Source organism: Bombina bombina, chromosome 6 (assembly GCF_027579735.1).
Source record: "Bombina bombina isolate aBomBom1 chromosome 6, aBomBom1.pri, whole genome shotgun sequence".
NCBI lineage: Eukaryota > Metazoa > Chordata > Amphibia > Anura > Bombinatoridae > Bombina > Bombina bombina.
Genome location: NC_069504.1, coordinates 812,845,111 through 812,871,951, shown reverse-complemented (window position 1 = coordinate 812,871,951; position 26,841 = coordinate 812,845,111). Strand labels below are relative to the sequence as shown.

At 39.2% G+C, this 26,841-nt stretch overlaps 1 protein-coding gene across 2 annotated transcripts in view; it reads right to left on the bottom strand.

Moving 5' to 3' along the window:
- DCAF15 (DDB1 and CUL4 associated factor 15) overlaps positions 1 to 19,666 on the bottom strand; it is a 51,890-nt gene extending 32,224 nt beyond the window's left edge. The window contains exon 1 of one of the 2 annotated variants that reach the window (XM_053718168.1): positions 19,576 to 19,666. In XM_053718168.1, the coding sequence (XP_053574143.1) occupies positions 19,576 to 19,623 (48 nt within the window). In that variant the 5' untranslated portion in view covers positions 19,624 to 19,666. Of the gene's footprint in view, positions 1 to 2,310; positions 2,453 to 19,575 lie in introns of those variants that run through there. The other variant, XM_053718167.1, reaches the window with a different exon arrangement.
- Positions 19,667 to 26,841: the final 7,175 nt, after the last annotated feature.

Below are 26,841 nucleotides of genomic sequence, written 5' to 3'. Positions count from 1 at the left end.
GCATTGGCACAAAGCAATCGTAACTAGTTACTGCTTCACAAAACGAGTATATAATACTTAATTGTTTTAAATCTTGCACCTATAAAGTAAATGTATATGTATCACAGCAGAGATCATATTTTGGCGCATGCGCAATAAAAGTTTATTCACGCGAGCACATACAAATGAACTCGTGTAGAGCGGGTGGGACCGCTCTTGCGTGTAACATAACTAAACCAGGAAATGAGCCGAGGAACATACAAAACGGTATGAGAGATCAAATAATAACGAATGCAAAAAAATAAAAGTTAGCGACTATATATAGTTATAATTTGAATCCATGGCATTAAAGGAAAAGTAAACTTCCGTGCACCTCAAAGCCCCACTGCTAAGTACATGCAAAATTAGCTTGACTTTAATTCATGATTTTTAATTTTTTGGTACTAATAATCTTAGAATAGTACCTCACAATCCGCTATGCTATATCGCCGTCACTCCGCCTGGATATATATATAAAAAAAAAAATAATAATTTTGATATGACGAAAATCGTCCTTTATCATTGGTTCCCCAGTGGCGTCCCAACAGACTAACTACACGCCCCCAACTTAAACTACGCATGCGTGTCTCATTGAATCTCCTGCCTGTATAGATGCGCGCTCATGCATGTGCATTGATGGCACAGGAACAGATAATACGATCTCTGCTACGATGCAAAACAATGAATCGAGTGATTCATTGTTTTACTATGCATCACAGCAGAGATTGTATTTTAATGCATGCGCAATACAAGATGCTTCACTGGAGCGTGCATGGATGACCACGTAAGAGTGGGTGGGACCACTCTTACTTCTGAAAGAGAAAAACCAGGAAATGAGCGGGTGGGCAGAGGATTATTAAGTACGGTATGTGCAAAAAATAGTATTAAAAAAAAAAAAAAAATAACTATGGGTCTTGACAAAAAAAAAAAACTTGGTGACTAGATACAGGGTGATAAGATGGATTGATGGCATTAAGGTTTATGATGAGAATTAACTATCACTTTAATACGGTTTGTTAAAATGTACTTTCACTTTAATTTCACAGGCCTTGCCGAGCTGTTCCTAGGGAAGGTGTTTACATTGTTATTAACTACATCAAGGAAAAGCTCTCTGTGAAGCCACTGCATATCGCTCCTTTAAAAGGGACAGTCAACACCAGAATTTTTGTTGTTTAAAAAGATAGATAATCCCTTTATTACCCATTCCCCAGTTCTGCAAAACCAACACTGTTATATTAATACACTTTTTACTTCTGTGACTAACTTGTATCTAAGCATCTTCTGACCGCCCCTAATCACATGACTTTTAGTTATTATCTATTGACTTGCATTTTAGCCAATTAGTGCAGTGTCTGCCACTAGCGTGATCACAACGCTATCTATATGGCCTACATGAGCTTGCTCTCCCCTGCTGTGAAAAGTAAATAAAATAGAGGCGGCCTTCAAGGGCTTAGAAATTATCATATGTGCCTCCCTAGGTTTGCTTTCAACTAGAATACCAAGAGAACAAAGCAAAATTGTTGATAAAAGTAAATTGGAAAGTTGTTTAAAATTACATGCCCTATTTGAAAAATGAAAGGTTTTTTTGGACTTGATTGTCCCTTTAAGGTTTTATTGACACAAGCAGAGGCATTTTACCTCAGCCACTACACATGCTTGTTGTGGTGCATTACTGTAATCAGTGCACAGACCCTCCCACGAGAGTCATTACCTCAATATTATTGGGTTCTCCACAAGGTGAATGTTATCTAGAAATTGTATTTTAAACACAAACACTACCAGGCAAACCCAGGATGATTTATTTCTCTAGTGTTAGGCTCTATTTGGAGGTCGAGTATTATTATTATAACCCGCTGCATTTCCAGTTCTCTTGCAGGTGCTTTGAATCCAGTCACTGCAAAGTAAATCTTGCTTTGCGCCGAAAGCTTATCTCTTCCCAGAGGCCTTATCTGTTTCATACGCACCTCTCTCTCTCTCTCTCTCTCTCTCTAGAAATGTATAAATCCTTGCCCATCGTCCTATAATATGGAAGCATTAGCCCTGCACCCCTACAGCTTTCCGTAGAGCAATAATTATCCTAGGCACTACCCAGCACTATTTGGGGTGAGGTTTGTTTATTCCCCGAATCACTGTATAGCTCTCCACTGAAACTGCATTATTAGCCACTGCCCTTTTCCATGGATAGTTTTATTGTCTAAGGCCCTGGCCTTGGTACAAACGCACAGCCCATAAGAACGTGCTGCAGCCAGGTTCCAGTCAGCTATGTGACTCCAATCTGCGTATTGCCAGTACCTTTACGCGGTCCAGTTGCCGGATAACGTGATCCCGTGGGCCCCATTTCCGGTTTCCTCCCCGGTCAGATTTCGAGCTCGGCGCCATCTCCCCGCCGGTGCCTCCGCTTCCGGCGAAAAGCCACACCCCTTTCCGGTGACGTCTTGACTTTTGCCTTTTTCACAATTCCCATTGGTCGCTGATTTGTTTTTCCTTATTCTTTCAATGACTGGTTTAGAAGAAATTTTCTACGTTGGCATTAGCTATTCAGATTTTGATAACCGTCACCATGGTGATCATCATATTAATTAAAGGGGACAAATACAGTAATGGTGTGTATCCAAAAGTGGTGCTTTATGACTGGCTATAACATTTAATAAGATGATAAAATAGAGAAACTTTCATCCATACAGTATCACATAGATGTTTGGGGGAGCTTCTATGTTATCATATGACAATAGTGAATGGCAGGATACTTATTTTGCACAGCCCAAGTGGATGAGCAGGTTTTTAAACATATATTAAAGGGCCATTATAGTGCAAAAACATAATTTATGCTTACCTGATTATTTTCGTGGTAGTGAGAATCCACAATCCATTACTCCTGGGAATTACTCTTCCCTACCACTAAGGGCTAGATTTATTAAGGCTGAGGCGGGGCGAAAATACCCGCAGGTATTCGGCATTGCACACGAGCGCAATTTTGTGCTTGCGTGCAATCTCGCCCCCTGCCCGCGCACATCCAATCACACGCGGGCAGGAGCTGTCAATCTCCTCGGTCTGACTAGACCGATGAGGTTGAATTTCGCCACATTAGAGGTGGCGAAGAGGCTTAGTGATAAATGACGGCGAGCAAGTTCTTGTGAGAACTTGCAGCTGTAGGGCGTTAATAAATCTAGCCCTAAGAGGAGCAAAGATTCCCAAACCCCAAGAACTCTATAAAACCTCCCCCACCTCAGAGATACCTCAGTCTAACGTATAGCCGAACAAAATGAGGTAGGGAAAAAAAGAATAAGAGCCAAAAAAAAAAAAAGCAGAAGAAAACAGGGTGGGGTCTCGTAGACTCTCACCACCATGAAAGAAATTAATATATCAGGTGAGCATGAATTATGTTTTCTTTCATACTGGTGGTGAGAGTCCACAATCCATTACTCCTAGGAACAAATACCCAAGCTGTGAAGTCCACAATAAATAAAAGAAAAGGGTGGGATCTAAGAAACATTTGTTTCACTGAGACACTAAATCCACAACCCCATCAGAGCATAGAAAAGGCAATGCAAAGTAAACAGGTAAAAAAAGTAACTTAAAGGGATACTAACCCCACATTTTGTCATGATTCAGATAGAGCATGCAATTTTAAGCAACTTTCTAATTTACTCCTATTATTAAGTTTTCTTCATTCTTTTGCTATCTTTAATTGAAAAAGCATAAATCTAAGCTTAGGAGCCGGCCCATTTTTGTTTTAGCACCTGGGTAGCACTTGCTGATTGGTGGCTAAATGTAGCCACCAAACAGCAAGCACTACCCAGGGTGCTGAATCAAAAATGGACCAGCTCCTAAGCTTAGATTCCTGCATTTTCAAATAAAGATAGCAAGAGAATGAAGAAAAAATCAGTTTTGGAATAAGAATGAGACGAAATAAATTCCTGCCCAGGAATAAATTAAAATACAAACCTCATAAGAAGAGTACTGCAGATTCCCCCCTGATGACAGACACAAGCTACATATGTAACATAGTTCAATCTGAAACAAGAAAAAACTCTCTTCAAAACAGGCCAACCCTGAAAGGCCCTGAATAATGCATGGAGTTAAAAATAATAATAGGTAACCTCCCAAGGAGACCAAACTCCTTATGCCCTTCTGAGACCCCAGGTGACCACCTATCTATTGTATCTGTAAGAATACAGATGAAGAAGCATGAACAAAAATACCCCCCCTCCAATAAAAAAAAAAGCTAATAGTTCAGCCACTAAGACAAAAACAGAAAGCACACAAATCCTCAGAGACATCAGAGTCAGAACCCTATATAATTGTAAAAGACACATATGTAAAGACTCATAAAAGGCGGGCAAACAAAAAACAACCAAGGCCACAACCATAAAACCTGACACCTCCATGCAAAGAGCAACTGAAAGAAAAAATAGAAACAGGAGGATCTTACATACAAAAGTACAGCTTCCACTGTCTAAGCCCCAGAAAAGAAAACCTTTATCTAAGGAACCAAAAGACTGGAAAAAAAAGATTTTCTAACCAATTTTGTTAAAAAAATAACAACTGACTGTAGAAGAGAAATACTGCTTGGACCAAGATATTATCCTGACCACGAAATACAGCAATAACCTGAAAACTGATTACAGATAAAAAAAAGTACCCAAAACGTTATGCAAACTGTAGCCAGACCAAAAGTAAAAGTAACAAACTGCAAAGTAAATCTCAGAAACTAAAGATGTTCTTAGAAATAAGAACATAAAGGTAAGCATTCGCAAAACAAAAGAGGTCATAACTGACCTCACAGAATAGGAACTAAAGAAACTTGTTCAAAGTTTCTAGGTCAGAAAAGATTGAAAGTTCCCCCTATTTCATGGAACAACATATAGATTGGAGTTCTCATCTACCTGAGACCAACAGGAATCCTAGGTACATAGGGGAGAAAAAAACTTCCCCTGGGAGGCCTAGATCTGAAACCTATTATATATCCTTGGGACTATGATAACAACCCAAGGAACTAAAGCAAACCTTCCTGAAGAGTAGCATATAGATCAAGAACTGAATCCACATAACATATGTCACATATGTTGTAGACACACTGATATGTTAAATAAAAATGAAATATTTCTCATATTGGATATGATGAACATATGTGGATGACCTTAAATTACCTTCTGAAAACAGGTTTTATCGAAAACCCAGGCAAGTGAATATTTCACACCTTTGTGTAGAAAGCTTTAGGAGTGAACAATGGAATGGTATTTGGTTTGTTGACAGGGACCACAGCAATATTCACAAGGCCCTTTAACTTCTAAAAAAATCTGCTATGCAAGTCTGTGCAATCCTTTGTAGCATCTACATAGTATTTCAAAGCTCTAATGACATGCAAAGAGTGTAAAGATCTTTCAATAGTAGTTTTAGGATTAGGACACAAAGAAGGAACAATAATTTCCCTATTAATGTTGTTAGAAATTACAACTTTAGGTAAAAATTTGAAGTCCGCAAAACAATTTTATCTTGATGGAAAATCAGATAAGGAGATGCACAAGAGAGAGCAGACAATTCAGAAATTCTTCTAGCAGAAGAGATAGTCAAGAGAAAGAATACTTTCCAAGAAAATAGTTTATGTCCAAAGAATGCATAGGCTCCAAAGGGAGAGCCTGCATAATCTTCAATACCAAATTTAGACTCCAGGGAGGAGAAATGGATTTAATGACATGTTTAATATGAATTTAAAGCCTGTACCAAACAGTGAATATCAGGAAGGGGATCAATCTTTCTGTGAAATAAAACAGAAAGAGCAGAGATTTGTCCTTTTAAGGTATTGGCAGACAAACCCTTATCCAAACCATCCTGAAGAAACTGGAGAATCCTAGGAATCTGAAAGGAATGCCAGGAATAATCATGAGAAGAACACCATGAAATATGTTTTCCAAACTTTGTGGTAGATCTTCCTTGAAACAGGCTTGCAAGTCTGAATCATAATGTTAATCACAGAGTCAGAGAAACCTCTATGACTGAGGACTAAACATAACATTTTCATGCCATCAAGTTTAGAGATTTAAGGTCTGGATGGAAGAACGGAGCTTGAGACAAGAGGTTGGACCTTAGAGTAAGAGGCCAAGGCGGGCTACTGGACATTCTGATAAAGTCTGCATACCAAATCCTGTATAGCTGGGGCTATTAGAAACACATAAGATTGTTCCATTATGATCTTTGAGATCACTATTGGTATTAGAACCAGAGGAGGAAAAATGTAAGCAGGTTGGTAAGACCAGGGTACTGCTAGAGCATCCATCCTTTCCGCCTGAGGATCCCTGGACCTAGAGAGTTACCTGGGAAGTTTCTTGTTCAGACGAGAGGCCATCAGATCTATTTCTGGAAGTACCCACATTTGTACAATACAATAGAATACATCTGGATGGAGAGACCACTCCCCCGGATGTAGAGATTGACGGCTGAGATAATCTGCTTCCCAGTTGTCTACACCTGGGATATGAATCGCAGTGATTAGACAAGAATTGGATTCGACCCCCAAAAAAGTATTCAATATACTTCTTTCATAGCTAGGGAACTGTGAGTTCCCCCTTGATGATTGACATATGACGCTGTTGTTGATATTGTCTATTGAAAAGAGAACCTTACATTCATTTTTAGACAGAGGCCAAGCCTGAAGAGCTCTGAAGAGAGCACAGAGTTCCGGGATATTGATTGGTAACCTCGCCTCTCGAGGATTCCAAACTCCTTGTGCTGTCAGAGACCCCAGAGAGCTCCCCAACCTGTAAGACTTGCATCTGTGGTGATCTTGGATGACGTCACTTAAAGGAACCGTCATTCAGTAAGAAGACTCCGGATGAAGAGGATGCTCCGCGTTGGATGTCTTGAAGATGGAGCTGCTCCGCGTCGGATGGATGAAGATAGAAGATGCCGTCTGGATGAAGACTTCTGCCTGTCTGGAGGACCACTTTGCCCGGCTTGGATGAAGACTTCTCCCGGCTTCGTTGAGGACTTCGGCCCGGTTGGATGAAGACTTCTGCCGCTTCCTTGAGGATGGATGTCCGGTCTTCAGAACAGTAAGTCGATCTTCAGGGGATTAGTCTTAGGTTTTTTTAAGGGTGTATTGGGTGGGTTTTATTTTTAGGTTAGGGCTTTGGGCCGCAAAAGTGCTAACTGCCCTTTTAAGGGCAATACCCATCCAAATGCCCTTTTCAGGGCAATGGGGAGCTTAGGTTTTTTAGTTAGTATTTTATTTGGGGGGTTGGTTGTGTGGGTGGGGGCTTTTACTGTTGGGGGGTTGTTTGTATTTTTTTTACAGATAAAAGAGCTGATTTCTTTGGGGCAATGCCCCGCAAAAGGCCCTTTTAAGGGCAATTGGTAGTTTAGTTTAGGCTAGGGTTTTTTTTTTATTTTGGGGGGGGCTTTTTTATTTTGATAGGGCTATTAGATTAGGTGTAATTAGTTTAAATATCTTGTAATTTGTTTATTATTTTCTGTAATTTAGTTTTTTTTTGTGATTTATCTAATTTAATTTATTTAATTGTTTTTAATTTAGTTAATTTATTTAATTGTAGTGTAGTGTTAGGTGTTATTGTAACTTAGGTTAGGTTTTATTTTACAGGTAAATTTGTATTTATTTTAGCTAGGTAGTTATTAAATAGTTAATAACTATTTAATAACTATTCTACTTAGTTAAAATAAATACAAACTTGCCTGTAAAATAAAAATAAACCATAAGCTAGCTACAATGTAACTATTAGTTATATTGCAGCTAGCTTAGGATTTATTTTATAGGTAAGTATTTAGTTTTAAATAGGAATAATTTAGTTAATGATAGTAATTTTATTTAGATTTATTTAAATTATATTTAAGTTAAGGGGTGTTAGGGTTAGACTTAGGTTTAGGGGTTAATAAATTTAGAATAGTGGCAGCGACGTTGGGGGCGGCAGATTAGGGGTTAATAAGTATAATGTAGGTGGCGGCGATGTTAGGGACGGCAGATTAGGGGTTAATAATATTTAACTAGTGTTCGCGAGGCGGGAGTGCGTCGGTTTAGGGGTTAATATGTTTATTCTAGTGGCGGCGATGTCCGGAGCGGCAGATTAGGGGTTAAAAATTTTATTTTAGTGTTTTGCGATGCGGGAGGGCCTCGGTTTAGGGGTTAATAGTTTGTTTATGGGTGTTAGTGTACTTTTTAGCACTTTAGTTATGAGTTTTATGTTACAGCGTTGTACCATAAAACTCTTAACTACTGACTTTAAAATGCGTTAGGGATCTTGGAGGTAGAGGGTGTACCGCTCACTTTTTGGCCTCCCAGGACAGACTCGTAATACCGGCGCTATGGAAGTCCCATAGAAAAAGACTTTACGAAGTTTACGTAAGTCGTTTTGCGGTAAGGCCAAAGAAGTGTGCGGTGCTCCTAAACCTGCAAGACTCGTAATACCAGCGGTAGTGAAAAAGCAGCATTAGGACCAGTGTTCCCTCTAAGGACAGATTTTGTGAGCAGCCCTGCAGTGAAACAGTTAATTAGTGAACCACACCCTGCAGTTAGCAAACACTACACAATAAAGACAGCAAGGTATGGTTTCCTTATTAACTGCTTCACTGCTGGGTTGCTCACAAATTCAGGCCTTATAGGGAACACTGGTTAGGACCTGTTAACGCTGCTTTTTCAGCCTAACGCACAACTCGTAATCTAGCCGAGAGTTTCTTAATTGCATTTTGAACATTAGAATGTTAACGAAACTACATATAGATAATATCCAATTATCTGGAGTGCCATGAAATAAAATGGAATATTATGTGCTAAGTAAAGAAAATAGTAAGCCACATATCTTAGAGGATTTCTGCATTATAAAACTAAAGTTTGCATTTTAGGGGATTTAAATAATATCCTCAACAGTAGCAGTTTACTATAAACACAACTTTAAACAGTAAAACATGTAAACAAATATATTATTAGATAATGTTGCACTTAAATATAGATTACATTATTCACAGCAACTTGAAGTATAATGATTCAATCCAAATCATATTATCCCTCTCTGAAGGCTGGATCACACCTGTCTGTATAAAAGCACAGCATAAGTATTAAAAGTCCCAACAGGAGCACAATGGGGAAATCCAAGTCTCTTTTATAAATCAGGGTCCATGTTGATATACCATTAGTGTTGAGAATGAGATCCATTAACAATCCAGTACAACAGTGCGGTGATTGATATTGTAATATCTCGTATTTATCCCTTGCATGCCATATAGTGAATGGGATACTATCAAGCCATAATGTCGTCTGTATGGGGTTTTCCACAGGTTTGAGCCAAGAGAATGGTGGTCGGCCATCAGAGGCATATTCTAAGGTTAGTGTGTCAGCAAGATTGAGCGGTGCTGCAAGTGAAAAAACTCCCGCCCTCCATGGTAGTTGAAATGTTGTTATGGTTCTTGGTATGTCTTGAATTTCCATCAGTAATTTTTTCCTACAATAAGGCGTCGGGATCCAGTGTTCTTTATTTATTGGAGGAGGCATTGAAGTATTTTGTGATGTATGTGATCTGTCATTGAGACATTTCTTCTTTGCTTCAGAACTTCTACCTTGTCATACTGTCATGTCTGATGAATTGGCATTTCACTATCAGAGAGAAGCTGTGTCTCCATAATATGATCTGGCTGTGTAAGCCCCATAATACCATCCCCAATACTTTCTAATATATGATCTGGCAGCATCTTATCCATAAGGAACTGAAAGAATTCTTCCTGCTAAGAAAGATGTCGTCCAGGTGTTATAATGGCTTTTCGGTTAGCATGGTTGCTGACTATTATAGAAGACTCCTAGTGGTAGGATTCCGGAGATGTGTTACGGTCTATTATGTGTTACGGTCTATTATGTTAAGATAAGACAGCGCAGTGGGGGAAAAATAACCCAGTCTCTCTGGGGGGTTTAACCTAATGCTGAGCCGCAGCTCTAGGCCTATGTCCAATTTTTGGTCTAGTATCACGAAAACAGCAAAACAAAATAATAACAGAGCCACCCAATGTAAAACACTGAGATTTTTGAGAAATCTTACATCGATCCTGTTATGGATGTTTGATAGCCAGCGGAATATCAAAACTTTTTCCAGAGCTCATGAGATGTGCATACTTACCAGAACGCAGCTAGGACACGGTTCCCCAGTATATACTTTTAAGTTTGCAAATGTAAAAGTAACCTTTTCTTATTTACAGGAAATTTTGTGTTAGCTGTTGAGAAATTTGTAGAAAAGAAAGCAAAATTAAATAGTGCTCAGAAAAAACAAACAAAAAACCTGCAACAGAAATTCATAAAGATATGTTCAATCAATCAGATGACCCTTTTCCATCATACCCCACAGTGGTGTTGGGATAATGTTTAGAAAAGATTGTGTGAGGATGCTTACTCTTTGGTTACCCAACTACAGTTGCCACTTAAAGGGACATTCTAGTCAAAAATAAACTTTCATGATTCAGATAGGGCATGTCATTTTAAACAATTTTCCATTTTAATTTTAACATTAAAGGATCAGTAAACAGAGTAGATTTGCATAATCAACAAATGCAAGATAACAAGACAATGCAATAGCACTTAGTCTGAACTTCAAATGAGTAGTAGATTTTTTTTCTAACAATTTTAAAAGTTATGTCTATTTCCACTCCCCCTGTACCATGTGACAGCCATCAGCCAATCACAAATGTATACACGTACCATGTGACAGCCATCAGCCAATCACAAATGCATACACATTTATTCTTGCACATGCTCAGTAGGAGCTGGTGACTCAAAAAGTTTAAATATAAAAAGACTGTGCACTTTTTTTTAATGGAAGTAAATTGGAAAGTTTAAAATTGCATGCTCTATCTGAATAATGAAAGTTTACTGTGAGTTGAGTGTCCCTTTAATTTTGCTTTGTTCTATTGGTATTCTTAATTGAAAGCTAAACCTAGGTAGGCTCATATGCTAATTTCTTAGCCCTTGAAGGTCGCCTCTTATCTGAATGCATTTTTAAAAAGCACACAACTAGAGGGTGTTAGTTCATGTGTGCCATATAGATAACATTGTGCTCATGCCCATAGAGTTACCTAGGGGTCAGCACTGATTGGCTACAATGTAAGTCTGTCAAAAGAACCAAAATAGGGGGCAGTCTGCAGAGTCTTAGATACAAGGTAATCACAGAGGTAAAAAGTATATTAATATAACCATGTTGGCTGTACAAAACTGGGGAATGAGTAATAAAGGGATTATCTATCTTTTGTAAACACAATTCTAGTGTAGACTGTCCCTTTAAGAAACCATACAATAAATCCACGACATGGTGGAGGTTGACCAAAAATTGACAATATGCAAAATACCTGGATCCACAAGGGATTCATCTGACTTCGAACAATCAATTTTAGGTGATGTTTTGTACATAAGAAAAACATAATTTATGTAAGAACTTACCTGATTAATTCATTTCTTTCATATTGGCAAGAGTCCATGAGCTAGTGACGTATGGGATATACAATCCTAGCAGGAGGGGCAAAGTTTCCCAAACCTCAAAATGCCTATAAATACACCCCTCACCACACCCACAATTCAGTTTAACGAATAGCCAAGCAGTGGGGTGATAAAGAAAGGAGTAGAAAGCATCAACAAAAGAAATTTGGAAATAATTGTGCTTTATAAAAAAAATCATAACCACCATAAAAAGGGTGGGCCTCATGGACTCTTGCCAATATGAAAGAAATTAATTTATCAGGTAAGTTCTTACATAAATTATGTTTTCTTTCATGTAATTGGAGAGAGTCCATGAGCTAGTGATGTATGGGATAGCAATACCCAAGATGTGGAACTCCACGCAAGAGTCACTAGAGAGGGAGGGATAAAAATAAAAAACAGCCATTTTCCGCTGAAGAAATTAATCCACAACCCAAAAAAAAGTTTATTCTCATAAATGAAAGAAAAAACATAATCAAAAGAATCAAACTCAAACAGCTGCCTGAAGAACTTTTCTACCAAAAACTGCTTCTGAAGAAGCAAATACATAAAAATGGTAGAATTTAGTAAATGTATGCAAAGAGGACCAAGTTGCCGCTTTGCAAATCTGATCAACTGAAGCTTCATTCTTAAAGGCCCATGAAGTGGAGACTGATCTAGTAGAATGAGCTGTAATTCTCTGAGGCGGGGCCTTACCCAACTCCAAATAAGCTTGATGAATCAAAAGCTTTAACCAAGAGGCCAAGGAAACATCAGAAGCCTTCTGACCTTTCCTAGGACCAGAAAATAAAACAAATAGACTGGAAGTCTTCCTGAAATCTTTAGTAGCTTCCACATAATATTTCAAAGCTCTTACCACATCCAAAGAATGTAAGGATCTTTCCAAATAATTCTTAGGATTAGGACACAAGGAAGGGACAACAATTCTCTACTAATGTTGTTAGAATTCACAACCTTAGGTAAAAATTGAAAAGAAGTCCGCAAAACTGCCTTATCCTGATGAAAAATCAGAAAAGGAGACTCACAGGAAAGAGCAGATAACTCAGAAACTCTTCTAGCAGAAGAGATAGCCAAAAGGAACAACACTTTCCAAGAAAGTAGTTTAATGTCCAAAGAATGCATAGGCTCAAATGGAGGAGCCTGTTAAGCCTGCAAAACCAAATTAAGACTCCAAGGAGGAGAAATTGATTTAATGACAGGCTTAATACGAACTAAAGCCTGTACAAAACAGTGAATATCAGAAAGTATAGCAATCTTTCTGTGAAGTAAAACAGAAAGAGCAGAGATTTGTCCTTTCAAGGAACTTGCAGACAAACCCTTATCCAAACCATCCTGAAGAAACTGTAAAATTCTAGGAATTCTAAAAGAATGCCAAGAGAATTTATGAGAAGACCACCATGAAATGTAAGTCTTCCAAACTCTATAATAAATCTGTCTAGAGACAGATTTACGAGCTTGTAACATAGTATTAATCACTGAGTCAGAGAAACCTCTATGACTTAGTACTAAGCATTCAATTTCCATACCTTCAAATTTAATGATTTGAGATCCTGATGGAAAAACGGACCTTGAGACAGTAAGTCCGGCCTTAACGGAAGTGGCCAAGGTTGGCAACTGGACATCCGAACCAGATCCGCATACCAAAACCTGTGTGGCCATGCTGGAGCCACCAGCAGCACAAACAATTGTTCCATGATGATTTTGGAGATCACTCTTGGAAGAAGAATTAGAGGCGGTAAAATGTAAGCAGGATGATAACACCAAGGAAGTGTCAGCGCATCCACTGCTTCCGCCTAAACATCCCTGGACAGGTATCTGGGAAGTTTCTTGTTTAGATGAGAGGCCATGAGATCTATCTCTGGAAGACCCCACATCTGAACAATCTGAGAAAAGACATCTAGATGGAGAGACCACTCCCCTGGATGTAAAGTCTGACGGCTGAGATAATCCGCCTCCCAATTGTCTACACCTGGGATATGCACCGCAGGAGCTGGATTCCGCCCAAGCAAGTATCCGAGATACTTCTTTCATAGCTTGTGGACTGTGAGTCCCACCCTGATGATTGCCATATGCCACTGTTGTGATATTGTCTGTCTGAAAACAAATGAACGGTTCTCTCTTTAACAGAGGCCAAAACTGAAGAGCTCTGAGAATTGCACATAGTTCTAAAATATTTATTGGTAATCTTGCCTCTTGAGATTTCCAAACCCCTTGTGCTGTCAGAGATCCCCAAACAGCTCCCCAACCTGAAAGACTTGCATCTGTTGTGATCACAGTCCAGGTTGGCCGAACAGAAGAAGCCCCTTGAACTAAACGATGGTGATCTATCCACCACGTCAGAGAGTGTCGAACATTGGGATTTAAGGATATTAATTGTGATATCTTTGTATAATCCCTGCACCATTGGTTCAGCATACAAAGCTGTCCATGCACATAGCCACTGAAGGGAATGGCTGAGACTGAAGGTGCCGGCAGGCTGCAACCAATTTTAAACATCTCTTGTCTGTTAGAGACAGAGTTATGGACACTGAATCTATCTGGAAGCCTAAAAAGGTGACCCTTGTCTGAGGAATCAAGAAACTTTTTGGTAAATTGATCCTCCAACCATGTTTCCGAAGAAGAGAGTAGGGCACCTAGATCCTTTGAAAAGATTCTTGGAGCTGTTGCTAGGCCAAATAGAAGAGCAACAAATTGGTAATGCTTGTCTAGAAAAGAGAATCTCAGGAACTGATAATGTTCTGGATGAATCGGAATATGAAGGTATGCATCCTGCAAGTCTATTGTGGACATATAATGTCCTCGCTGAACAAAAGGCAGAATAGTCCTTATAGTCACCATCTTGAAAGTTGGTACTCTTACATAACGATTCAAAATTTTCAGATCCAGAACTGGTCTGAATAAATTTTCCTTCTTTGGGACAATGAATAGATTTGAATAAAACCCCAAACCTTGTTCCTGAAAAGGAACTGGCATGATTACCCCTGAAGACTCCAGGTCTGAAACACACTTCAGGAAAGCCTGAGCTTTTACTGGATTTGCTGGGATACGTGAGAGAAAAAAAACTTCTCACAGGAGATCTTACTCTGAATCCTATTCAATACCCTTGAGAGACAATGCTCTGAATCCATTGATTTTCAACAGAATTTATCCAAATATCCTTGAAAAACCTTAATCTACCCCCTACCAGCTGAGCTGGAATGAGGGCCGCACCTTCATGCGGACTTAGGGGCTGACTTTGGTTTCTTAAATGGCTTGGATTTATTCCAATTTGAGGAAGGCTTCCAATTGGAAACAGATTCCTTGGGGGAAGGATTGGGTTTTTGTTCCTTATTTTGACGAAAGGAACGAAAACGGTTAGAAGCCTTAGATTTACCCTTAGTTTTTTTATCCTGAGGCAGAAAAACTCCCTTTTCCCCAGTAACAGTTGAAATAATAGAATCCAACTGAGAACCAAATAAATTATTACCTTGGAAAGAAAGAGATAGTAATCTAGATTTAGATGTCATATCAGCATTCCAAGATTTAAGCCACAAAGCTCTTCTAGCTAAAGACATGGATCTAACATCAATTTTGATAATATCAAAAATGGCATCACAAATAAAATGATTAGCATGTTGCAGTAAGCGAATAATGCTAGATATGTCAGAATCCAATTCTTGTTGGGCTAAATTCTCCAACCAGAAAGTTGATGCAGCCGCAACATCAGCCAAAGAAATTGAAGGTCTGAGAAGATGACCTGAATATAAATAGGCTTTCCTTAGATAAGATTCAAGTTTCCTATCTAAAGGATCCTTAAAGAAATACTATCTTCCATAGGAATAGTGGTACGTTTAGCAAGAGTAGAAATAGCCCCATCAACTTTGGGGATTTTTCCCCAAAACTCTATAGAATTTGCTGGTAAAGGATACAATTTTTTAAACCTTGAAGAAGGAATAAAAGAAGTACCTGGCTTATTCCATTCCTTAGAAATCATATCAGAAATAGCCTCAGGAATAGGAAAAACCCCTGGAGAAACCACAGGAGGTTTAAAAACAGCATTTAAACGTTTATTAGACTTAACGTCAAGAGGACTGGTTACCTCAATATCCAAAGTAATTAATACTTCTTTTAATAAAGAACGCATATACTCTATTTTAAATAAATAAGTAGATTTGTCAGTGTCAATGTCTGAGGAAGGATCTTCTGTATCAGATAGATCCTCATCAGAAGAGGATAAATTATTATGTTGTTGGTCATTTGAAATTTCATCAACTGACTGAGAAGTTTTAAAAGACCTTTTACGTTTATTAGAAGGTGGAAATGCAGACAAAGCCTTCTGGATAGAATCAGAAACAAATTCTTTAAAATTCATAGGTATATCAAGTACATTAGAAGTTGAAGGAACTGCAACTGGCAATGTATTATTACTGATGGACACACTATCTGCATGTAAAAGTTTATCATGACAACTATTACAAATGACATTCGGAGAAATAATTTCCACAATCTTACAACAAATGCACTTAGCTTTGGTAAAACCGATGTCAGACAGCAAGGTTCCAGCAGATACTTCTGAGGCAGGATCAGATTCAGGAATGGGAAAAAAATGCAAATAGCATAGCCCTCTGATAGAGAAAAAGGCAAGAGGCAAACATCAATGGGGTATTAAAATAATGAAAAAGTTTGGCGCCAAGTATGACGCACAACTTAACTGAAAACTTTTTTGGCGCCAATAATAACCGGAAATGACACTCGCGTCACTAATAACCGTGTGTAAGGTTTTGGCGTCAAGTTGCGTCATAGACATATTTTTCGCGACAAAAAAATTCTCGTGCCAAGAAGCAACAAAGCCTAGCATTTGGCGCACCCGCGGGCCTAATACCGCCCGCAATTTGCAAGAAAGTAGTCAATTGAAAAAAAGACTAAACCCCAGGTAAGAATTTTTTTTCTTAAAAATGTTTATTTTCCCCAAATATGAAACTGACAGTCTGCAGAAGGAAATACATGAAACTGACTCATGGCAAATATAAGTACAATACATATATTTAGAACTTTATATAATTTGCATAAAGTGCCAAACCATAGCTGGGGTGCCTTAAGTAATAAAAAACATACTTACCAAAAGACACCCATCCACATATAGCAGATAGACAAACCAGTACTGAAACAGTTATTAGCAGAGGTAATGGTATATGAGAGTATATCGTCGATCTGAAAAGGGAGGTAGGAGATGAATCTCTACGACCAATAACAGAGAACCCATAAAATAGACCCCCGTTAGGGAAATCATCATATTCAATAAGTGATACTCCCTTCACGTCCCTCTGACATTCGCTGTACTCTGGGTGGAATCGGGCTTCAACAATGCTGAGAAGCGCATATCATCGTAGAAATCTTAGCACAAACTTACTTCACCACCTCCATAGGAGGCAAAGTTTGTTAAACTGAATTGTGGGTGTGGTGAGGGGTGTATTTATAGGCATATTGAAGTTTGGGAAACTTTGCCCCTCCTGGTAGGATTGTATATCCCATACGTCACTAGCTCATGGACTCTTGCCAATTACATGAAAGAAATTAAATCTAAAGATATAACCACAACTGAAGCACTGTAACCAACATGTCTCTCATGCTAAAATATTTCATGTGCAAGATTAAAGGGACATGAAACCCAAAATTTCTTTTTCATGATTCAGATAGAGAATACAATTTTAAACAACTTTCCAATTTACTTCTATTATTTAATTTGCTTCCTGCTCTTGTTATCCTTTGCTGAAAGGTTTATCTTGGCAAGCTCAGGAGCAGCAAAGAACCTAGGTTCTAGTTGCTGATTGGTCACTGCATATATATACCGATTTTCATTGGCTCACCCATGTCTTCAGTTAGAAACCAGTAGTGCATTGCTGCTCCTTTAACAAATGATACCAAGAGAATGAAACAAATTAGATAATAGAAGTAAATTAGAAAGTTGTTTAAAATTGCATTCTCTATCTGAATCATGAAAGAAAATTTTTGTGTTTTATATCCATTTAAGGCATTTGTGGAGAGACTTTTACAGCTGACTACTACACTAACTTGATTGGAAAGTTGTGTAAAGCAATTGAAAGAGATGTGCCAAGTTTAGTCAGTAAGTACAGCTTCACCAAGTTAAAGAGACTGTAAAGTCAAAATTACACCTTAATGATCTAGATAAAACATGTCATTTTAAACAACTTTTCAATTTACTTTTATTAGCAAATTAGCTTTGTTCTCTTGTTATCCTTTGTTGAAGTTTAAACCCAGGTATGCTGATAGGAGCTTGCATGTGTCTCTAGCAGACTATGGCAGCAGTATTTGCAACATTGTATAACACTGTAATGATTCTGCTGTGTATAGTGTATATACACACACTTTTAATTTGTGTTTTGTGTGACAGTATTAAAGGGACAGTCAAGTCCAAAAAAAAAAACTTTCATGATTCAGATAGGGCATGCAATTTTAAACAACTTTCCAATTGACTTTTTTTTTTTTAACATTATTTTTATTAAAGAAACACAGGTACAAATAGACATTTGTATGCACAAACAAGGCAGCGTTATAAACAGATTACAATTCACATTTTGAAAGAAGTGTTACACATCCAAGTTTTTTCACTGTGCAGGGATCAACTATAATAGTCCCAGCAGAGCATTTTTTTGCAAATTGACCAGATGAGATATTAACTAGGACAGATATTATTCTTATATGTGCGGGTTGCAGAAGCTTGAATACAGAACCCTGATACTGCACAAAGTAATTAAATCTATGTACTGAGAGGAATGTCTAGCCAATACCAGCTCATGATGAACCTGTGCCTCTTAATTTTATAATAATAAACAAAAATAGAACAAAACAAACATCAAACAAAAAACAAACAAAACAAAACAGCACCAAAGCAAATGCCCAGCTAGGTATCCCAGCTCCGGGTTTACAATAAATATAGTGGTTAGTATGCAGCTCCACATAAGCCAAAATACATGTCTATGCAATGTTGATAAATAGGATAAGGGTTTTTAGTGCAAAACAAAAACAAAAAAAAAACCTGTGCTTTCTCTATTAGCCTATGTTATGTGTGGTGCTGTCAAATTAGAAGGGAACCTACAGTTCAAGACGCTGGACAGTTTTTGTACAGAGACCCATACTTTGCATAACTTTTTAAATCAAATTAATAAAGTGTGACAGCATGTTTGTGCACAATGCACATAAAATAAAGTAAGGTATATTTATGTGTGAAATTCAAATTCAAATTGCATTGTGCAAAGTGCCAACTGTGACAGTATTGAGAGAGACAGAGGTAACCTGATCTAAGTTGTTATGTGGTGCTTATTTGGAAGATAGTGCAGACATACATTTATCAAAACTGCAGGCAACATGTTATTGAAAGATGCTAGTGCCGTCCTTCCATAGCAGTGCCTTGAGGAATTTCTAAACACGAGGGGGATGAGCAGATTACCTTACTGCTGCAGAGAACACCGTCCAACTCCTACACGTGCAGAGAGAGTAAACCGCATAAATAAAGCTGAGATTAACTTGGCATAGTCTGTTCTAAGTGCAGTTGGAAAGTAACGTTGCAGCTATGTGTGAAAGGAATGTGTTAAATTGCGTCCCCTTTGACCAGGAAATCTGATAGACAAACGGCTCCATAGATTTATAGCTCTGGGTCTCCCACGATCTGCATATGCAGCTGACTAAGCTATAAGTATGACAAACAAGCATAATCAGTTGGTAAACATGAATAGCATATAATAAGATTTGAGTAAATTGACAATGAGACCCTTAGCCCTAAGTGATTGTTCTAGTAAGGGTTAAAAATAAAAAGGAGGGTACTAACGGTGTTTAGCTATCTAAAATAATTGAAAGATGTAGGATGGGAGTTTTGCAGAATGAAATAAATGTGTAAATGAGCCGGCAGATCAATTGTTATAATTATAAATTGATTACATATCGATTTCAAATCTATATAAGGAATCCTCTGTTATGTTATGAGTTGTGTCCTAACCTACGTGTAAGAGCCGAGGCAAACATAAAACAAAAATGCAAGCCAACATGGCAAAGATTAAAAAACTAACACAAAACAATAGTAACACAATGCAGTGACCAACCTCTGAGCAGTTACACTGGTACAGTTCCTCTGTGTACTGGAAGTCCATTGCTGTTAGATAAACCAGCACCAGGGTTGGACTGGGAAAACAAAGCAGCCCTGGAAAAATATGAAGACCAGCATTATTTTCCGTTGAGTCAGTAGAATGCACATACCCCATTTTTCAGAAATGGGATTATTGGGACACTCCTTCTCCAATATTTTTTTCAGAATTAAGTTATATTACTTTGTATTAAATAAAAATGTCAGATTGATGTTATATAGCAACTCTACAACCAAATTGCATTCATTAATTACCCCTTTAAATTGTAGCTTTCCAGCCCCAGCTGCTGCAGCCCACCGGGAAATCTCCTGGTATCCTGGTAGGCCAATCCAGCCCTGATCAGCACCTCTTTAGTTAAAGCTGCACATAGAAATTAGCATGTTGTTTCATTGATAATAAGAGGGATTTACAAACGCCCGATAATCAAAGGGGCCATTCTGTGGAGCAGTGGCACAGTAAGTTTGAAAGCAGGATATACAAAGAGCTATCCACAATGAAATACTCAGGATGAATATATGACTGAGACATGTTGGAAGCGCAACCTATATAGCAAACCTTGAGCAGCTCTAATCCAGGCATGCATATCCTTATCTAATAATGTATTGAAAAACAAACGTAGCCTAACAATTGTTAAGCAAGTTATATCTGGTTGCGTTAGCAAAGTTGAGCATATGTGTCCCTAAACAGTGCATCCAGATCAGAGCAGCTGCTAACCAACAGGTTTACATGCTTGATGGGATTGAACAGATACATGCAGACATTCAGAGATGCTGGGTATTTCACAGTAGTAGATAAACTAGACAAGGATATCAGTTCTTAAAGTTGTTTCGATACTCAGTCAGCTGGGACATAGGGCTGTAAACAAGAGACAGATTACCCGACTCCAGCACGGGATGGAGCATGACATCTATGTCTTAGGAGAATGCAGCTTTTTTGCGGAGGGGAGAGGAGTTGCCTCATAGCGGGAGGTGAGTACAGCAATGTACCTAAAGGGCAGCTGCCCCATCTTGAATCCAACTCCAGGGCTTGCAGAGAGGTAGTATCCTGCGATGGATCAGATGCAGCTGCGGCTTGTCCACTCCTCTTTGCAGCATGGATCACACTGTCGCCGTCTGCTCCCCTTGTATATAACTCAGCTTGAGTGTCAGTAGTTTTGGGAGTTGTGGCGTTGTTCTTCTCCACCTGACAAAGGTATTGTTCAGACGTGCCGGCTGGGTGCAGTGATAAGTTGACGGCAGGAGAGCAGGACCGAGAAGGATTCGGGACATAGACTTTGGAGCCGTTAGCGCCCACATTTTTACTGAATGTTAAGAATCCTGAGATCTGGTGTTTGTCTGTGGGAATAAGTGTGGGGTAAGTCAGTGTCTGAAAGACTTTCATATCGCTTGTTATTCCCGCCTCCAACATGATCAGGTATTTTGGCTGGGGTAGAAGGTTAGGGGAATGTGGTTCCTCCACCCGTATTATGATGCCGGTACCCAAAGTGTCTGCTTCCAGATTAGTTAGTGAGATCTGCCGAGGTTCAATGGCACAGATAGGAGTTGATTTAGTGTATTCGGGTATGCAGTGCTTTCGCATTTCACAGAGAAGTTCCCGCATAGCCATTGTTAGGGAATCCAATAGTGGTGCAAAGACATTAATTAGGGCTTCAGTAATGTGCACCATCTTGTTTGTCGGGGTGAGCACGACTGCAGGCCCAAAGGCGAAAGTTAACTTTTTAGTGCCTTCTCGGAGGCCAGGAGTTGTAGTACTCTGATCCTAAAGTTTTCCCGGGCACTCTTGTTGCCAAGGGAGGTATGGATGGCTGTAGATTCTGCCACTCTGCATTCATAAGCCAGTGTAAATCACGGAGCATTGTGAAGCTGTGGCCATCTTGGTGAGCCGCCTACCGGAAGTCTTCCAATTGACTTTTATCATTAAATTTGCTTTGTTCCCTTGGTGGTATTTTTGAAAAGCTAAGCCTAGCTAGGCTGAAACTGATTTCTAAACTGTTGAAAACCACCCCTTAGCTCAGAGCATTTTGATAGTTTTTTACAATTAGACAGTACTAGTTCATGTGTGTGTCATATAGATAACATTGTGCTCACTCCCGTGGAGTTATTTAGGAGTCTGCACTGATTGACTAAACTGCATGTCTGTCAAAAGCACTGAGATAAGGGGGCAGTCTGCAGAGGCTTAGATACAAGGTAATCACAGAGGTAAAAAGTGTATTAATATAACAGTGTTGGTTATGCAAAACTGGGGAATGTGTAATAAAGGGATTACCTATCTTTTTAAACAATAACAATTCTAGTGTATACTGTCCCTTTAAATTTCAACAGTGCATAGCAGCAGCAAGATCCGACACACCTTCCTTGTCAGAATCTGCTCCCTCTGAGTGCGCATGTTGCTGATTGAAATTGATTCCTATTTAACATATGTGGAGTGCGATTACGTCATACAGAGCATGCGCAGTCAGAGGGAGCAGATTCTGACAAAGGAGCAGATTCTGACAAAGGAGCAGAATCTGATAGAACACAGGCATGCGTCTAGCCATCTGGCAGAACACCTGCTCCTGGGTTTACCTAGGACTACTCTTAAACAAAGGATACCAAGGGAACTAAGTAAATTTCATAATAGAAGTAAATTCAAAAGTTATTTAACATTTAATTTTGATTTTACTGTCTCTTTAATACTCCTGTCCTTTGTTGCCATGGCTGAACCTGGAGTCAGATTTCTGCGTCACGCCCATATATTTTGCACCCAGTGACTGTTTATTTTTCTTTTTAAGAATCATGTGCAAGGAACGGATGTTGGGAGTAGAGATGAATTGATGGCAGAAGTGCCTGGACAGTTACAAATAAAATCTGTATATTTTTTTGGATGCCATAAAAATGTTACAATATGATTTGTAGGAGTCTTCTGTTGAGCTGAGGAGGGATTACATTAAAAAAACATAGGGATCCAGTTTGCCCAACACTAGGAGACATCTTTCTGTGTATATACAGGGTACTAAAGGTGGTGAAACCATCAATTGCTAGGTGTTGTAAACTGCAATCTCCTCTGTATTAGTATATGTAAAAACAATAAAGGAATATGTTTTCTACACTTGGGGTCTATCTGCTCTTAGGGTTGCCAAGTGTCCAGTATTCAACCGGACAGTGCAGTATTTTAACAGGCTGTCCATTAAAATCTGTAAAAAAAATACTGGACCTTAAAAGACCTCTGTCAGCTAAATGTAAAGGACCTTTTAGGCCTTTATGCATTAGAAATATGGCTCAAAAAAATGTTACACTGTGCATTTCTATTATATGTGTTACAGGCAACCATGAGGGTGGTCAATCATTGCTGGGTTGATTACCTCTAGGAGCCAAGGGCGTTACATCACTGCTCTGTACATGTGTTACTGGCAACCAAGGGGATAAAAACATAATTTATGCTTACCTGATAAATTTATTTCTCTTGTGATGTATCGAGTCTACGGATTCATCCTTACTTGTGGGATATTCTCCTTCCCAACAGGAAGTGGCAAAGAGAGCACCCACAGCAAATAAAATTTGAGGTTATATAACAGTCCAAGCTTAACCCCTGTACAAACATACATAGAATATGATTTTGCACTTCATTTTAGACTTTAGATTGTTAAGCTCTATGAGTGTGACCCCTGAAGAGGCTGTCTTAACCTATATTAGCTCTTGGATGTGCTGTCTGCGGCCGAGGCAGTACATCAAATTACATTTCCCATAGTCACTAAGGCCCATTTATGTGGTGGTTAATACACACTCAAGTATATATTCTTACCCTCTTCAAACTTACTCTTTTAGCTTTCAATACTCATATGGGTAACGATAAATTTACATATCAGTTTGTATTCTCAGCCACTCACTCTAATGTATTCGCATGTTCGGGGGTTTATCAGCTCTCCCTACATTATGGTTCTGATATAGATATCCCTCCCAACTGCCTACACTGAAAAGCTAATAAGTATGATTCCCCTGTCATTTTATCTCTGCAACACCTAGACCTTAAAACCTCAGAAAATAGAGATTCATTGTTGGGGACCCAAGAGTGGTTTCCTTGTTTTCAGTAGTTGCCTTCCTTGGTTCAGTTTATTGGGTCATATGGGGTCCAAGAGTGGCCCTTAAGGTAATTTTGAAGGCACAGAGCTATACTGGCACTTACTTGGTAACTCAATATATATATCTGATGTCATATAATTGCACTTAGTTTTTGTAAATGCAGGTTGAATGGTTGATTATATGAAAATACTTTTTTTTTCTGTAATACGTTTTTTGACATATAAGCCTTGTATGCCTTTAAATGAATCTCAATAAAAAAAATAAAAAAATAAAAAATAAAATAAAAAATTATGTTTTCTCTTGTAAGATGTATCGAGTCCACGGATTCATCCTTTCTTGTGGAATACCAATACCAAAGCTTTAGGACACGGATGAAGGGAGGGACAAGACAGGGACCTTAAACGGAAGGCACCACTGCTTGTAGAACCTTTCTCCCAAAAATAGCCTCCGAAGAAGCAAAAGTATCAAATTTGTAAAATTTGTAAAAAGTATGAAGCGAAGACCAAGTCGCCGCCTTACAAATCTGTTCAACAGAAGCCTCATTTTTAAAAGCCCATGTGGAAGCCACAGCTCTAGTAGAATGAGCAGTAATTCTTTCAGGAGGCTGCTGTCCAGCAGTCTCATAGGCCAAACGGATGATGCTTCTCAGCCAAAAGGAAAGAGAGGTAGCCATAGCCCTTTGACCTCTCCGTTTACCAGAATAAACAACAAACAAAGATGTTTGACGGAAATCTTTAGTTGCTTGTAAGTAGAACTTTAAAGCACGAACCACATCAAGATTGTGTAACAGACGTTCCTTCTTAGATGAAGGATTAGGACACAGAGAAGGAACCACAATCTCTTGATTGATATTCTTATTAGAAACAACCTTAGGAAGAAACTCAGGTTTGGTTTGCAAAACCACCTTATCTGCATGGAAAACAAGGTAAGGGGAATCACATTGTAAAGCAGATAGCTCAGAAACTCTTCGAGACAAAGAGATAGCTACTAAAAACAAAACTTTCCAAGATAGAAGCTTAATATCTATGGAATGCATAGGTTCAAACGAAACCCCTTGAAGAACTTTAAGAACTAAGTTTAGGCTCCATGGCGGAGCAACAGGTTTAAATACAGGCTTGATTCTGACCAAAGCCTGACTAAATGCTTGAACGTCTGGGACATCTGCCAGACGTTTGTGTAGTAGAATAGACAAAGCAGATATTTGTCCTTTTAAGGAACTAGCAGATAATCCCTTCTCCAAACCTTCTTGGAGAAAAGACAATATTTTAGGAATCTTAATCTTACTCCACGAGTAACCTTTGGATTCACACCAATAAAGATATTTGCCCCAAATCTTATGATAGATCTTCCAGGCTTTCTAGCCTGAATCAGGGTATCAATGACCGACTCAGAGAAACCACGCTTTGATAGAATCAGGCGTTCAATCTCCAAGCAGTCAGACGCAGAGAAATTAGATTGAAAGCGTGAACGGACCTTGGATTAGAAGGTCCCGCCTCATTGGCAGAGTCCACGGTGGAACCGAGGACATGTCCACTAGGTCTGCATACCAAATCCTGCGTGGCCACGCAGGTGCTATCAGAACTACCGAAGCTCTCTCCTGCTTGATTCTGGCAACCAGACGTGGGAGGAGAGGAAACGGTGGAAAAACATAGGCCAGATTGAAGGACGAAGTCCCTCTGCCCACTGGATTATTTTGGTTACCTCCATCATCGCTAGAGGACTCCTTGTTCCTCCTTGATGATTGATATAAGCTACAATCGTGATGTTGTCCGACTGAAACCTGATGAATTTGGCCGCAGCAAGCTGAGGCCACGCCTGAAGCGCATTGAATATCACTCTCAGTTCTAGAATGTTTATCGGGAGGAGAGCTTCCTCCCGAGACCATAAGCCCTGTGCTTTCAGGGAGTTCCAGACTGCACCCCAGCCTAGCAGGCTGGCATCTGTCGTTACAATGAGCCACTCTGGCCTGCGGAAACACATTCCCTGAGACAGGTGGTCCTGAGACAACCACCAGAGAAGAGAGTCTCTGGTCCCCTGGTCCAGATGCAGTTGAGGAGATAAATCTACATAATCCCCATTCCACCGTTTGAGCATGCATAGTTGCAGTGGTCTGAGGTGTAGGCGGGCATAAGGAACTATGTCCATTGCTGCTACCATGAGTCTGATTACCTCCATACATTGAGCCACTGATGGCCGAGGAATGGAATGAAGAGCTCGACAAGTGGTTAAGAGTTTTAATTTTCTGACCTCCGTCAGAAATATTTTCATTTCTACCGAGTCTATCAGAGTCCTTAGGAAGGAAAAACCTTGTAAGAGGGAAGAGAGAACTCTTTTTTATGTTCACCTTCCACCCATGAGCTCTCAGAAAAGCCAACATGATGTCCGTGTGAGACTTGGCTAGCTGGAAAGCCGACGCCTGAATTAAGATGTCGTCTAGATAAGGCGCCACTGCTATGCCCCACGGTCGCAGAACCGCCAGAAGGGACCCTAGCACTTTTGTGAAAATTCTGGGAGCCGTGGCCAACCCGAAGGGAAGAGCCACAAACTAGTAATGCCTGTTTAGAAAGGCGAATCTGAGAAATTGATGATGATCTCTGTGAATAGGGATGTGTAGATACGCATCCTTTAAGTCCACGGTAGTCATATATTGACCCTCCTGGATCAGAGGTAGAATAGTTCGAATAGTCTCCATCTTGAATGATGGAACCTTGAACAAGGATTTTCCTTGGTGTCAGACATGTTAAACAGGCTAGTAATGTAACAAGCAAGCTTGGAAAACACTGTAATCAAAGTAAATAACACTTAGAAATAAAACGGTACTGGTGCTTTTAAGAGAAAAAAAGCTGCACAAGTTCTGCAAAACAGTGTAAAAAAGCAGTAAACTTAACGACATTTTTACAGTAGTATCTTACAGCCTTAGTAACTTTGCACAGCTATGCAAATAAACAATTAACCCCTTAATGGCAAAACCGGATTGAAAAAACATCAAAACTGGTAAAAAAGACTTTCAGCACCTTGCCACAGCTCTGCTGTGGCGCCTACCTGCCCTTCAGAACGATTTGTGGGGAAAAAACTCCTTTACAGCCCTCAAACACAGCAGGAACCACTGGAGAAGCAGTTGGATGTCTCTAAGGAAAAGAAACTGCGCAACTGAGGTGCGAAAATA